This window comes from Pocillopora damicornis, chromosome 3 (genome assembly GCF_964200805.1).
Source record: "Pocillopora damicornis chromosome 3, jaPocDami1.2, whole genome shotgun sequence".
NCBI lineage: Eukaryota > Metazoa > Cnidaria > Anthozoa > Scleractinia > Pocilloporidae > Pocillopora > Pocillopora damicornis.
Genome location: NC_142672.1, coordinates 26,024,699 through 26,038,557, shown reverse-complemented (window position 1 = coordinate 26,038,557; position 13,859 = coordinate 26,024,699). Strand labels below are relative to the sequence as shown.

General features: G+C 36.0%; 2 protein-coding genes across 3 annotated transcripts; both read right to left on the bottom strand.

Annotated features, from left to right (window-relative positions):
- Window positions 1–4: 4 nt before the first annotated feature.
- LOC113666867 (L-gulonolactone oxidase) lies at window positions 5–10,948 on the bottom strand. The gene is made up of 13 exons (XM_089199265.1): window positions 10,494–10,948; window positions 10,240–10,365; window positions 8,906–9,000; window positions 7,565–7,655; window positions 6,770–6,955; window positions 5,807–5,914; window positions 4,951–5,027; window positions 4,652–4,745; window positions 4,224–4,279; window positions 3,632–3,705; window positions 3,001–3,088; window positions 2,272–2,362; window positions 5–1,762 (listed from the first exon to the last, which is right to left on the bottom strand). Exons 1-13 carry the CDS (start codon window positions 10,632–10,634, stop codon window positions 1,586–1,588), a joined length of 1,404 nt encoding a protein of 467 aa, XP_089055391.1. The 5' UTR covers window positions 10,635–10,948; the 3' UTR covers window positions 5–1,585.
- Window positions 10,949–11,713: 765 nt separating this feature from the next.
- LOC113666846 (uncharacterized) lies at window positions 11,714–13,675 on the bottom strand. 2 transcript variants are annotated; one of them, XM_027182637.2, is made up of 2 exons: window positions 13,590–13,675; window positions 11,714–13,212 (listed from the first exon to the last, which is right to left on the bottom strand). In XM_027182637.2, exon 2 carries the CDS (start codon window positions 13,172–13,174, stop codon window positions 12,341–12,343), a length of 834 nt encoding a protein of 277 aa, XP_027038438.2. In that variant the 5' UTR covers window positions 13,175–13,212; window positions 13,590–13,675; the 3' UTR covers window positions 11,714–12,340. The 2 variants fall into 2 exon arrangements, with proteins under 2 accessions (XP_027038438.2, XP_089058330.1); XM_089202204.1 differs by having other exon boundaries at window positions 13,571–13,653.
- Window positions 13,676–13,859: the final 184 nt, after the last annotated feature.

Below are 13,859 nucleotides of genomic sequence, written 5' to 3'. Positions count from 1 at the left end.
TGAATTCAGTTGGAAAGGTTTAATTTTTCTCTTTGGATGCAAACATATTGTTCTCGGTTACAGCGAATACTGCTATGTGACACGATGCCACCATTATAAAATATTCCGAAATGTGAGAAGTGTGAATCACCAACGCTTCATAACTGAGTTCGCTACAAAATAATTCAACAAAGATTGCCATTCCATAACGGCAGGTCCACTCAAGACTATATATCTTTAACAATAAAAAACAGCAAGTAGAGTACTTTCCCGTTACTTAGTATTTGTGAAATTGGACTAAGCTTGTCCAACAACTCAACAATATCTCACTATCTAACAACTATACATCACGTACGCAAAATGTAAATCTCGTTCAGCACTGAACACAATGTTAGCAATAAGACAACTATTACGCGGAGAAATTTGACAACTTGCTAAAGTGTATTCTCTTGGGTGCGCTCTTAAGATATTCTTACATCACAAATAAATAAATAAAATAATAAGAAGCTTCCGTCACGATAAAAATGTGTTAATAACCAGGAAGTGCGTTATACACATTGCAATATTGTATGGTCTATATGCAAACCACACTACATAAGTTAATAGATTCAGTGTTCACGTGAACACTTTCTGAATGCCTTATATTATACTACTGAATCTTAATAACCTGTGTTCGTGAAAACCTTGGTGACTTTTTGTTAGTCTCAATATTTTAATTTTAATATGTCTGGGGTATTAACTTTAACGTAAAATTTTAAAGACCACACTTAAGGCTTTGACGTACGTACTGCTTCCTGAATTCGTCAACACATCATTCAGATTTATCAATATCACAGTTAATTAAGAAACATTTTAAGACCCTATAGCATCAATAAATTTACTAATGTATATCATATTATTACACAAGCAAAACTAGAAATAGTGACACCACTGTCATGGTGACCGGAAAGAGACTACTGTGTGTTTATTATTTAACTCAACTAATTATTGTTCATGCCGTGAGTAAACAAGAAAAAAATCGTCAACCCCCTCATCCCCCCCCCCTCTTCCGGTGGTAAACATTTACTGATACCACTTGTGATGCGTAGTTTTTCGATCGAAGCACTATCATCGTAATATCCATGTGTTGAACAACATGGTCAGCGATAAATAACTTTTTGCCTTTTAATTAGTTACCTTTTTCAATTACATCATAATACGGAAAATTCTGGTTCTTTTCATCAGGTTTTACATGTCGAATTATCCCAAACCTGACATAATTTGTATTATTTTAAGTTACTTTTGAAACTCCTCAAGTATTTTTAGTAGTACGTAGAGAAGAGCATGTAGCAAATGGACTGAAAACTATTTGGGAAGGGAACGAAGTAGGGGGGAGTGACGAAAAGGAGCTTTTCACCCCTTCCCCCCCCCCCCCACATCCCCTGTTTCTTCTCCAATTCTCACCTTCTCTTATCCTTCCTTTCTCTGATTTTCGGAAGTTCAGGGAAAGGAACTGTTACCAGAGGTTTTGCCTCATAATAAACTCTACCATGGTCCCATGATAACAAATTTTACCCCCCTCACTTCCCTCCCATACCCAGAGAAGCTAATGGTTGCCAGGGCGACTTTACTCGTCATTAGTCTTTTTGTTGTCCACTTCAGGTTTTTGTGCTGGTCCAAAGATGGCCTTCTTCAAGTAGTCGTTGCGAAACATTCCTTGAGGATCTAACTTCTGGCAGACCTCTCGGAACTTGTGTATCTTGGGGTATAATTTTTCAAAATCCGATGATGTCAACTTGTGCGCCTTGTAATAAGAAGAAACAGTTTTGTATTATTATCATTATTATTATCATAACTATTATTATTGAAGAGAAAGATGTTTTCGTCTTGTCACGACAAGGTGTGGGACAGAGAAAAAATTCTGAGTACCTTTGATGAATTGAACCTTAGACCTCCGATTCTCTACCAATGAGCCACAGACTCTATGGTGAGCAAAGCACATCTTTCTCTATTTCTTTACCGAGCTTAAGACTCACCATATTTCTTATTTTATTATCATTATCATCATCATAATCATCATTATTATTATTATTATCATTATTATCATCATCATCATCATCATCATCATCATCATCATTATTATTATTATTATTATTATTATCATCATCATTCTATGTTTGTAGTTTAGTAGGAGGGAAAGCTACTGGGTGCAATGTAAGCTTGGACCTAGTCTTTATGACCAGGTTTAAATCACTGGAAAATATTGCATTAATCAAAACAAATTACAGCAAATTCTAATAAATTAAGATTTACCTTTGCCCAGTGCGGCTTGCCCCCAACTGACAGCATAAGGTTTTCATAGTATTCCCAATAATTTTCATGTGGAAGTGATTTTTCATAAGGCCTGGAAAAACATGATTGCAAACAAAAGATAGTGAATGAACAAGTTGATGAAAAAGAAAATAAGTTACAGCATTAAGTACCAGGGGGAACAGCTGCAGTGCAAGGAACTGGCAGATGGAAATATATTGGAAAAATCTTTCATCCATCTCCAAATGCTGTGATTTTTTTTTTTCAATGCTTCACATAATTTAGTTATTGCTACCAACAACACCCTCAGAGTTATCTTCCAGATATATTGGAGGTAAGAAGAGAGCAAAACATTCTCCATAGGGGCAGAGAAAAACAGAAACAAAAATAGAAAAATCAACAACAACAAAACAGTAATATAACTAAATATGCTCTCAAAGAAATAACCCTTTCAAGTGGGAAAATACAGTTGTACAATTTTTATTGTTATTCTATACCTTTCAAGTGCACCAGTTAATGAAATAAACTATTGACTAGAAAGCAATACATGTATGTAGGTTGATTCCTACATCGCTGCATTTATTCAAGCTCAGAGGAAAACATAACATTAAATATATAATGAATGATTAGTTTTGTAGACTACTGCATAGGGTTTAAAACTAATTTTTGCAGAGCTTCTAAGCTTTCCAAGCACTTCCCCCAAAATAAAAAAAAAAACAGACTGTTACTTACCTATAAGAAATAACATTGATAAAGCAGGTGTCTTGTTCATAACAAGGACTCAAGAAGATGTCATCTCTCTTTACAAACCTAACTTCAACTGTAAGAAATAAATAATAGCAAGATTCAGTAATGGAGGGTTATCAGAGAAAATAAAATTGTTTTGTCTCTAAACATATGAAATAATAATTAATATGTAACTATGCAGACATAAAGTTTCTAAAGTGGCCTCACGAACCAGAAAAAGATCCAGTTGCAAGCAAAAAATTCTTCTTTTTGCACCCAATTGAAGAATGGTTTCCTTATTTTCTTTTATTGTAATGTTGCTTAATATTATTTGAGTCAATATTTTGGAAGAAGTACTTAAGAGTTTTCTGTGGTGAGAGGAAAAAAACAAGTGAAACATTGCACTGGGGGAGGGGGGGGCATGAAAGCATCCACATTTCCATAGTAGCAAGAGTCCATAATAACAGGAGTTTATTACAGTCATTTCTTTATGCATTTCAGCAGGGGGCTGGCTCTTGTCTGCAATAGTGAGGTGTTCGCAGGGCGAGAATTGACTGTATAGAGAAAGCTTAATAGGAATAGGAGATTGAACATATGACTCAATGGCTTTTATGGAAAATGAAAGTTGGAGTTTTACCAGGTGCATGTGCATGATATCCAGACTCCTTGAGCCAGCTTTGAAGCTTTCTAAGTACATACACTGTCTTATCCCTAAAGAAAAGGAAAAAAAATGTTAGTAAAAACTCAATACTAAATATCTAGGCTTAGCTTCCATCCTCACTGCAATTTCAGTGTTTACCAGTCCCAGGTGATACTGTAAACAAAGTGGGAGGTTGGCAAACTGCATGAAAACTCAATTAAAACCTGAAAGGTAAGGCAATGAGTGCTTTAATTTTCCCCAAGAAAATGATAGCACATCAGGACTATACAAAATTGCTAAATATTCTTATATTGCTTTTTGTTCCAACTCACTGTTCAAGTGGCCAAGCCAACAGTTAGGAGGTAGTAGTGATTTTAGCTGATGCAATGACCAATTTATTACAATGAATCACATTCAGTGGCTATTTTCATAATCCTATTTTCTGAGTTTTTTGTTTCATGGCTACCTTTTTAATATTATACATTTACCTCCACCCTACGTGCCTACATGGTACTCTTACCCCTCCCAATCATATGCCACTGTGGCACACAGTATTTCAAAAAAAACAAAACAAAAAAAAACAACTTACTGGGGAATGGCCCACTCTGTCACATACTGCTTGAACAGGCAATTAAAGTTAAAAACCTGACAAACACAATAACTTTAAATTAATTGTTATAGTATGAGTTTCCAACTTTAAATTTAGGTGAGAATATACAATTATGTGCTATACTCTCCAAAATGTCATTATATTAATCTCTATAGAGAAATGACACTCACTTAGAGCAGTAATAAGAATGATAAACAATTTACCATTGTTTCAGCAAGTATTGGCTACTTGCCAAATTTATACTCACAAATGTTTTCAATGTTTTTATACTGTGTTTTACCTGGTACATACATCATCAATTACTATTATTGACTGTTACTTCCCACTACTTTCCTGCTACTACAATCCTGAATGAAAATTGTAATTGAGAGTGAGAGGAAAAATTCTGAGAGTGAGTTCCATCCTACCTTGTGGCTTTGATTCACTCTGCTGTGAGGTTTGCAGTGGAAGAGTTTAAAAAGACCCCAGTTCACATATCGTAGGGAAGGTGGCACAAATGAGCTATAAAATTAATGAAAGACAACAAAAAGCTGTTAAATCAAATTCAAATTATCAAAAAGTGTATGTCAATTTGTTAAGTTACATTACAATAATTTGAAAAGTATATTTCAGTATACAAAATATACTTTAACAACTGAAATAAGGTTTGACCTTTTTTAGTCTACAGTAATAGAAAAAAAAATGCTGTGAAGTGTAGCACTGTCACCTTAACCAAAGCACAAGCTCATAGGAGTAATAACCCATCGCATAGTCCCAAAACCAACTTGGATTGTCATCTATGGGCTAAAAGATAATTAACAAGATAGGCACTTTTAGAGCAGCAGATGTGTCAAATGGAGGTTAACCCATTAACTCCTGTGAGTGACCAAGAAAAAGTTTCTCCTTACTAAATATATCCAATATCATGCAGACAAGTGATGAAAATAAAGGAAAATAACAATTATGGAATTACTAATTGATCTGATACCAGATTCTCCTAAAAAACACAATGAGAATCATTTGGCAGACAGTGGTAGGGAATTACTAATGAGATCTTGGGAGTTAAAGGTTTATAAGCAGTTAATATTAAGTTGGAGTTTCAAAATACTAGTTATTTGGCCATGTGCAACATGTAGGCTTGAATTATGAGACACTGTCTGGGAAACAAGCCAAGGGGGTCCTTCCCCAAAACCACAAGGATTGAACTTCTCAGGAGGATAAAAGACCACACCTAGGAACAATGCAGAAATTAAACCCAGCCATTTGTAAGCGTATAGCCTTCTTAAGATCAAAATATATTTAGTTTCATCTTTTCAAAGGACATTTATGATCTGCTAGGTTATTGTTGTGGACTATTGAAAGATTTAAGTACTTTAAATACAGTATATGATAATCATGGCTTGTGTTTATTTTGGATTAAATTGCTTCTTGTGGAGTTTGATTGATTTGTTTTATTCTTTAATTTCTCATTTTCCATCTATTCAACAGAAACAACAGCAAATCATTATCATTTCACTGATTTTAAAAATTTTCATCACAAGGCTTGTCTAGATTATAAAAATTTAAGATGGAAGAATGTTCACCTTGGCAGTCCTGTTGACCTCATAGCATTTGACATATCCTGTGTGTGGATACCAATGGAACTTGAAATGATCACTGGATGATATGCTTGTTTCAAGATTTTCTAACATCTGAGAAAATAATTAGCAGTCACATCAAAATTACAATGTATAACGATAAAAAAGAAGAAATAAACATGCTGAGTGAAGTAATCATATTCATTTACAGTCACTGTGACACATACACTAAATTGCTGAAATCAGGTCATTTATTACCAAAAATTTACCCCTTTGGACAAGCATGTGTTCAAAGGGATTGATTGTGCAACACACATTCTAGTACAAGGCAAGAGGAGTTTCGTGTTTCATTTCGCATCAGTTTTCACTTCGAACGCACACCAGAGATTGTGTACTGTTTCGTTTTTCTTTCCACCCACCCTCCTACCCTGGATGATTTTGTGTGATGTCATTAGGGTGGCAGAGAGGTTTATTAAGCATATCATTAGCTTTTGTTTACTGTTGGTTCTTATTCTTAATAAACTTCTCTCTCTGCCAAAAAGCGAATTGTGTTTTATTTGTGTCAGAGGGTGTAGTTGGGGAATTAATATTAATTCTAAGTCATCTATAGAAACTTTAATTCTCTATATATTTCCACAGCTTTCCCTCTTGAGGCTGATTGTTGTAAGCCTGAGGTAGGTTTAATTCAACATTTATTTCAGTCACCAGTCATCCTCTGTGTGTATCCTTATAAATTGAAACAATTGGATCAATATCAGTATCTGGGCAACTGCCCACCTACCCCTCCCCTAACCTAACATTAACCCTAACTTGTTATCAATTGACTGTTGTTGAGTTAGGGGAGGGGTAGGTGGGCAGTTGCCCAGATACTGGTATTGATCCAAACAATTTTGTCATCATAGGGTAAAGTTTATCCTTCAAAGAATCAAAATTACATATTAATGAATAACTGCACAACCAGCATCATACCTCCTCCAGCATTAAAGGTTTGCTTGTCTCCTGTAATTTGAAAGCCTCTTCACACTGCCAAGTCAAACTGAGAATTATCCCAACAGCACCAAGACCACAAAGTGCAGCTAGGAATATTTCCTTGTTTTTCTCTCTACTACAGTAGAGGACCTTACCACTGGCTGTCATCAGTTCAAGGGATACAACCTGCAGAGAAGAAAAATTGCCTTGCTTTAGGCAGGCTTTACAGAAGGATAGTTAAGAGTACTTTGTCTAGTAAATAGTAGTACCTAATTTAGCAGAATATTCTCCTTTTCTGTATGAAAAATTGCCCAAAGGCATCAAAATTTAGGAACATAATTCCCTGATGTACAATGCCATGTAAAATAAACACCAATTTAGTTAACTGTTGAGAATGAAAATAAATAAAATAATAATATTCTGACCCACTGATCATATGCAAAGTAAACAACTAAGGAAACAGTCTTCCTGAGAAACCTGCAATGAAAGCAATTGCAGAGAAGAAGTCTGAAAAATTTGACTTCAACAGGATTCAGACTAATGTGCCACCCAGATTCAAGTTGCATGGGCACTTCTTCCACCAACTGGGCCACGAAGCCACTTCAGGAGCAGGGCAACTTAATTAAGCAGGTTCTTCTTTCCACAAAGGAATTAGCAACTCAGAAAGGGATAAAAAAAATTTGACCACATTTTGAAATATAATTGATTATCATGTCACAATAATGAAATTTCATGTAGTAGAGGAGTAAGCATACATAATGGACTGTATCAATGCTGTGTATGTGAGAAACTTACTGACATAGCCAAAATGCCAAAATTTTTTCCTGAACCATGTGTACATGTACCAATGGCACCCGCACATGAAATCTCTGACACTGAACTAAGACTACATACCAAACAAACAAAGAAACAAACAAAGTGTAAGTTTTACAGGTACAGTTCCTGTTAGAAGCATTAACACTGTGCCCATTTTAACAAGTATGTGACCTAAAAGTAGAAACTTGGTTGCTAAAATCATGTTACAATAAAAGGGCACTCAGTTATTGATATTGACAAATCCTTCAATTCCCAGAAGTAATTCACAATTTTCAATTTTAATTAATTGTTCAATTCTCAGAAGTGATTAACATGTAACTTCTCCTTTACTACATCTACACATAATCCATCAAACAGGTAATGAAAATACCCAAACTTATAAAAAGTTTGGTTGGCAAAAGTTGTTATCTTGATCAACAGTTGTCACACCAAATTCTTTTAACTAGTTTACAAGGAAATGTGTAGTAACTAGAGGGGAGAATTGACAATCAGATCTTGGGAGTCAAGGGATTAAGAATACGCCAACTCACCATGAACACCTGAGCTATTTGTGCTACAATGTTTTGGTCACCTTTGAAAATATTTTGGTATCTAAATTTAAAGTGTAAGTTTTCAATTTGGTGACCTTAATGGTTTGCAGTCATGTAATAAACTGTCAGAGATGTGTCTTTTAGTTATAAGTGTTCATGGTCCACAGATAACATCAGATAAACATCTGCATTCAAGACAATGTTTATTCTGATGGTCAAACATTTCCTTGCAAATGACTTGGGAGAATTTGGTTTATGTCTACAAAACATCCTCTAACTGATATGAACTGAGCTGATAAATAATAGCCTGTCAGTTGTCATAATGTGAGTGTGACTGAAGATAACACTTTTGAATCATGAGTACTTAAATGCTGCTTCAAGTGGTTTCCTCAAGGGATTAACCCTTCAACTCCCAGATCAAATTTTAATTCTCTTTAGTGTCAACCATATAATTCTTATCATGTCAGTGCAGAGAATTTAAAATTGGATCATCTAATTATTCCCAAATTGATATTTTTCTTTATTCTCATCACTTGTCTGCTTGATATTGTATTAACATTGTAAAGAGAAATTCTGTCTTGGTCACTCATGGGAGTTAATTAATTGAAGGGTTAATTTATGTTAAAGTTTCAGACATTGTATGAGCCTCTGAATATAATTTATTGCTTGTAATTCAGGTTTCTTTTCTGGCAATACTTAAATGACTAAAGGTTTCCAAATGACAACTTTGAAAAGAATAGAACTGAAAGCCTTGTACCAGCTAACTTTGTCTGTGAATACATGTACCTACCTGGGTAATGCTAAGCCATTGTCAGCCAAAAACTCGTTGAGTTCACTAACCATCAAACCAGCTTCAACCATCACTTGTTTCTTGTCATAGTCTATCTAAAATAACACTTATTATTGGTATTGTTATCTACTGGCTATCTTTGAGAATAATACATTTTCCATTAAATTTTACATCATTCATTGGTAAAAAGAAGAAAAGTAAATTCTGTACTGAAGCCTAGTGCTGTAGCCTAGTAACTGTAAAATAATTTTTATTTTGACACTGGCAGAGAAATGGCTGTAAGTGTGGAACCAATTCACTCTATTTTTGTTTGAAATTATTCAAAAGAGAAAATAGACCCAAAAATTATTAATAATTCAAAACAATCAGAGGTGTGTTGATAATGCTAAAGTAAAGTTGAGCAGTTCTTCCATTGGAATGTTTTTGAAGTCAATATCCTTAAACTTTCTCGTGTAAAGAAGAGAAAACATCAGTTACTCAACTTGTCCCACCCCAAAACATAACTCTTGTATGCGAAGCAGTTGTGTCAGTTGGTGCATGAGCAGGCATATGATTATAAACATACTATCTCGTGACCTACGTACTTTAAACTTATGCAATCCCAATCAAAGCAATAAAAGATAAATAAATCCCTAGGAGCATCTGTTCATTTCTTATAACTAGCCAAAATATCGAATATAGTAGACAAAACCCCTACGCATGTCCGCTTGATTAATCCCAACAGAAATGCTTTGTCAGAGCAAGAGATGCCTGCACTTTACTAAAGTACTCACTAATACAGTGCATACCGGGCTTACAGTAAAAAATCTTCTGTTAGCATTTGCTAGGGCTGGTAGGGTTTCAGGGGAGGTTCAGGATTAGGACTAGGGGTAGGGGGCTAGGTGATATTTTTGCGTTTCTTTTTTTCGTCATATATACATATATTTAACTTGTACATATATTTATATACACATCTGTATTTTAACTGTCGAGCGTTTTCAACATGAGCCATTAGGCTCGGGGGATTGGGCAACCACCCCCTACGTTACCGACATAAAATAAATTGTATTGTACTGTATTGTATTGTATTGTATTGCTAGACACTTTTGCCCAATCTGGCTAGCGTTCTCGAGCGTGTCTCTTCATGTTTTTGTTTAAGACGTTTACAAGTGGACAGGAAGCCTGCGGGCATTGAAAAATTGTCTTTCACGAACGCACAGGTGTGAAAGATACTTGAAACTTTAAACTGATCGTGAAAGTTATACTTATGTTACATAATACACATGTGCATCGAGATACGACTGAAGACTCCGAATGAACAAATAGAAAAGCAAGACACGTCAATCGACTCTTACCTTCAAAACCGCTTTCATATTTTTTAAACTAATCATGTACTCATCAGTACAGGCAATATCGGATGGCGAATGTCCTCCGCCCACAACACGGACAGTCTTACATAATTTAGTGGCCACACGAAGGATCTACGTTTTACAAAGAAACAAAATTACATAAATTTTACCAAAATATGTCTTTGTAGACTAAGGATGACCCCAACGATTGTTATTAGAACGAAAAATAGATTAAATGCTAACACTATTCTTCAACTCACTTGTCTGATATCTTCAATAGATTCTGGTACGAAAAATAGCTCTGGTGTACACGAGAACGTTTTCGCCCAGTTTGTAAATAAGTAGCCTCGCTGGCCATTCGATAGAATTTCTTCGACTCCAGTTTCGCCGTCTTGTTCCATGATGATTCAAGCAAGTTTTGAAGATAGCGAAAAGTCCAAAGGAACAAACATCTCAATTATTCCATTCAAGTTCATGGTCGCGGTTATATGTTTTCCGTGTACGTGGGTCACGAAACGTCCGCTGGTTAAAGTGCGCGCCAAACTGGGCTCGTCGCCTGGGAAATCAGGGAAATGCTGGAATTGCAGGAATGGACCATACGATCAGGACTTGGGGCTGTACATCTGTATTCCAAGTGTCTAAAAGGAGTTACGCACGATAAAATGTTTAACGAAAAGAGAAAACCTCTTTGTATTTCTAAAGAAATTTTTTGGTCAATTACGGAGTTGACTTCATAATTTTGTCACTTTTAAACAAAAAAAGTGTGTCACTGCACTGATGTTCAGAAATAGATTCCACACGACGTCAAAATGTGATAAAAATGAAAAAATGGCACTCAGTGCAACCGAGTATGGCTCTCGGCCAATAGACGCGCAAGAATTTCTACAGTTACTGTAATATCAAATTTTTGAGAATTCTAATCATAACCGCTGAAAAAATATATTCTACAATTTATGGAATCAATAATCGTAACTGATTTTCATCTTCCACTCCCTTTCCAGCGCAAACTATAACCGTTTTCATTGGACAATTGGAATAGCTCTAAAAGGTTGAATCATCGCTCCCTTTAGGAAGGGACACAAGGCCGTAAAATTCAAAGTCTTTAAGGCAAAGTAATTACCTCGCTCATTTCATTTAGAATTCTAATTAATTCTTAATTAAGTCGCGACTGCTCACTGCCAACCAACCAAGCGTGGGCTATTGTATTATTCATCGTCTGAGGAGGAGTGGAGAATTTTTGTGGGGTCACATGGTTTTCAGGGAAACGGAAGGGGGGGGGAGGGATCATAAGAGTTTGCAGAGCGTAAGAGGGGGAACAGGTAAATTTCATCGGGACACTAGCATGATATTCCCCTCCCCTCCCCCAGGCCATGAATTTATCGGTGCCTTACTACAGCACAACGTGATCCTTAGCACAAATATTACAGGTTGTACTCTGTTTGGAACTAAGATGGGATTCATCTGGAAAATGATCAGAACACAGACTGATGTGATGGTTTATTTAAAACAGTCTATTCAGCTCCTTAAGATACACTTCTGATGCAAAAAATCCCTCAATGATTGGTTCCATAAATTGCAATCTTACATTTACCCCGTTTTGACAACCTTAGCATTTTGAATACCGCTTACATCACAAAATCGTAATCAGTTACAAAAAGACACTGATTTTTTTTCCAGAACTGATTATTAAAATTCATAATAACTTATGAAAAATTGGAGATACTAATACATGTTATAGTTTCGCTGTATTTGATACAACGTGCTTTAAGATTCTAAAATACAAATTAATTACAATGCTTGCAGTCAGAATAATTGAGCAATTCGTTGAACAGTAATACATTGCAATAATCTTTAAATGGTAATCTTAATTTTTCAAAACTCAAATATAAAATGACGAAGTAAGAATAAAAAGAGCTCACGCGATAAATTGAGTCATAAAAATACATGCGTACGAATTATATGTGGCCCATCAAGTAGGGCGTATTTTGGGCGGGTGCTGAAGACAACATCAAAACCTGATTAAACAATAGATAAGATTCAAATAAGCTATCGAAAATCATAAAAATCCAAAATAAATGAGAAATTTAAAAGTTAGCCAATGTTTGAATTAGTACATGGAAGTGTACTGGCCATAAAAAGGTACCGAAGGGTACATGTACATGGAATATCCGACGCAAGATGGATCGTAAGCAGTTGGCTGTGGCTGAAAATTTTCACAACTTTGAGGCGAAGACGACGAGTAACGCAAATTCAACAGAAGCTGAACTGCGATCTGTTCTTCTTGAAATCTTTGATAGTAATATTCTTGTAGGGAATTTCCAACGTTGTTCTGTGCTGCTTCAAACGGAGAGTGACTCGAATGATTGAATTCAGTCGATTCCTCTTCGCTTTCCCTTTCATTGCGCGGCGAAGAACTCGGACTTTCGCTGTAGAAACTGCTTTCGTTTTTTCTTAACTTTCCAGAGACTCTCTCCTCTCCTCCAGGTGACTTGAATTTGTCATGACGCTGTTCTCGAAAAGATGGACTTTCTCTTTTGATGGTAGTCAACGTTCCTTGAGCAACTCTCTTCTTTTTCCTTGAAGGGCAGGTTCGCTTGACCAAATGCATTAGTTCCGGCTTATCTCGTTTAAAATGGACATGTTCAAACTCCATGTTTTTTGAAGGATCACCCTTTCCGTTAACGGGAACTTTTCGGAAACCGTACAGGTTAAGTTGCCTTACAAAGCTGGTAAAGTTCCTGGTTTTGAACATTTCTGCGCTTTCGTCTAGAACCTGGCGTTTGAATACTTCACCGTCGGAAATGAGAATTGCCCCACCATTTTCAGACCACCGGATGGCTTTACAAAATTTTTCTTCATTGAGAAGCAGCTTGAGCTTGGAAATAAACGGACTGAGAGGCTTTCCTTTAACAGGAGTGAACAAGGTGTTGGCCATGTCCATTTCTGAGCAGAGTCGTTCTAAACGTTTGTCGTCACTACCTGGAAAACAAAAGTAACGATTTCACAAATTTGACGAGCAGAGAACAAGTCGAAAAGTTGTGAAAGAATAAGTAGTTCAGCCGTCTTTTCTTTTAGAGAGCAAACAATTTCAGTCGACGGTATTCCCTAAAGAACTATTAAAGCAAACGTTGCTTCCGTTGTGCTTGAAACCACATTTTTACCGCTCTTTCTTCGTTTCATAGATTTCATTCTAGAAGAAGGAATTCCTCCTAAATTAAAGACAAGCCTTTTCACCAAGAAACATTAAATTCGCCGCTCGACATACGACTCAAAACTCAAAACCTATCCAGCCTAAGACGAAACGAAGAAAATTTCAGGAAATAAAAAGAAAACTTACAAAGATAACCCGCACAAACCTTCACAAGTTGTGGTGAAGAAGCCCAGAAAAGATGTAGAACAACTTGGCCAGCAAAAATAATCTTCAGTGAAAGGTTTTCGTGCTGACGCCGTGACAGGCCCTTCGACCAATCAGAATAAAGAACAGACGTTCGACGTGGTTTCCAATTGGTTGAAGTTTGACATGCATGTTTCAAATTTATGTCGACAAAGCTCAGTGTCGAAAGCCCTTGACGACACTGCTCACGATTGTCCTCACGATTCACTTCGTAAGTTCTTCTCTGTTTTGT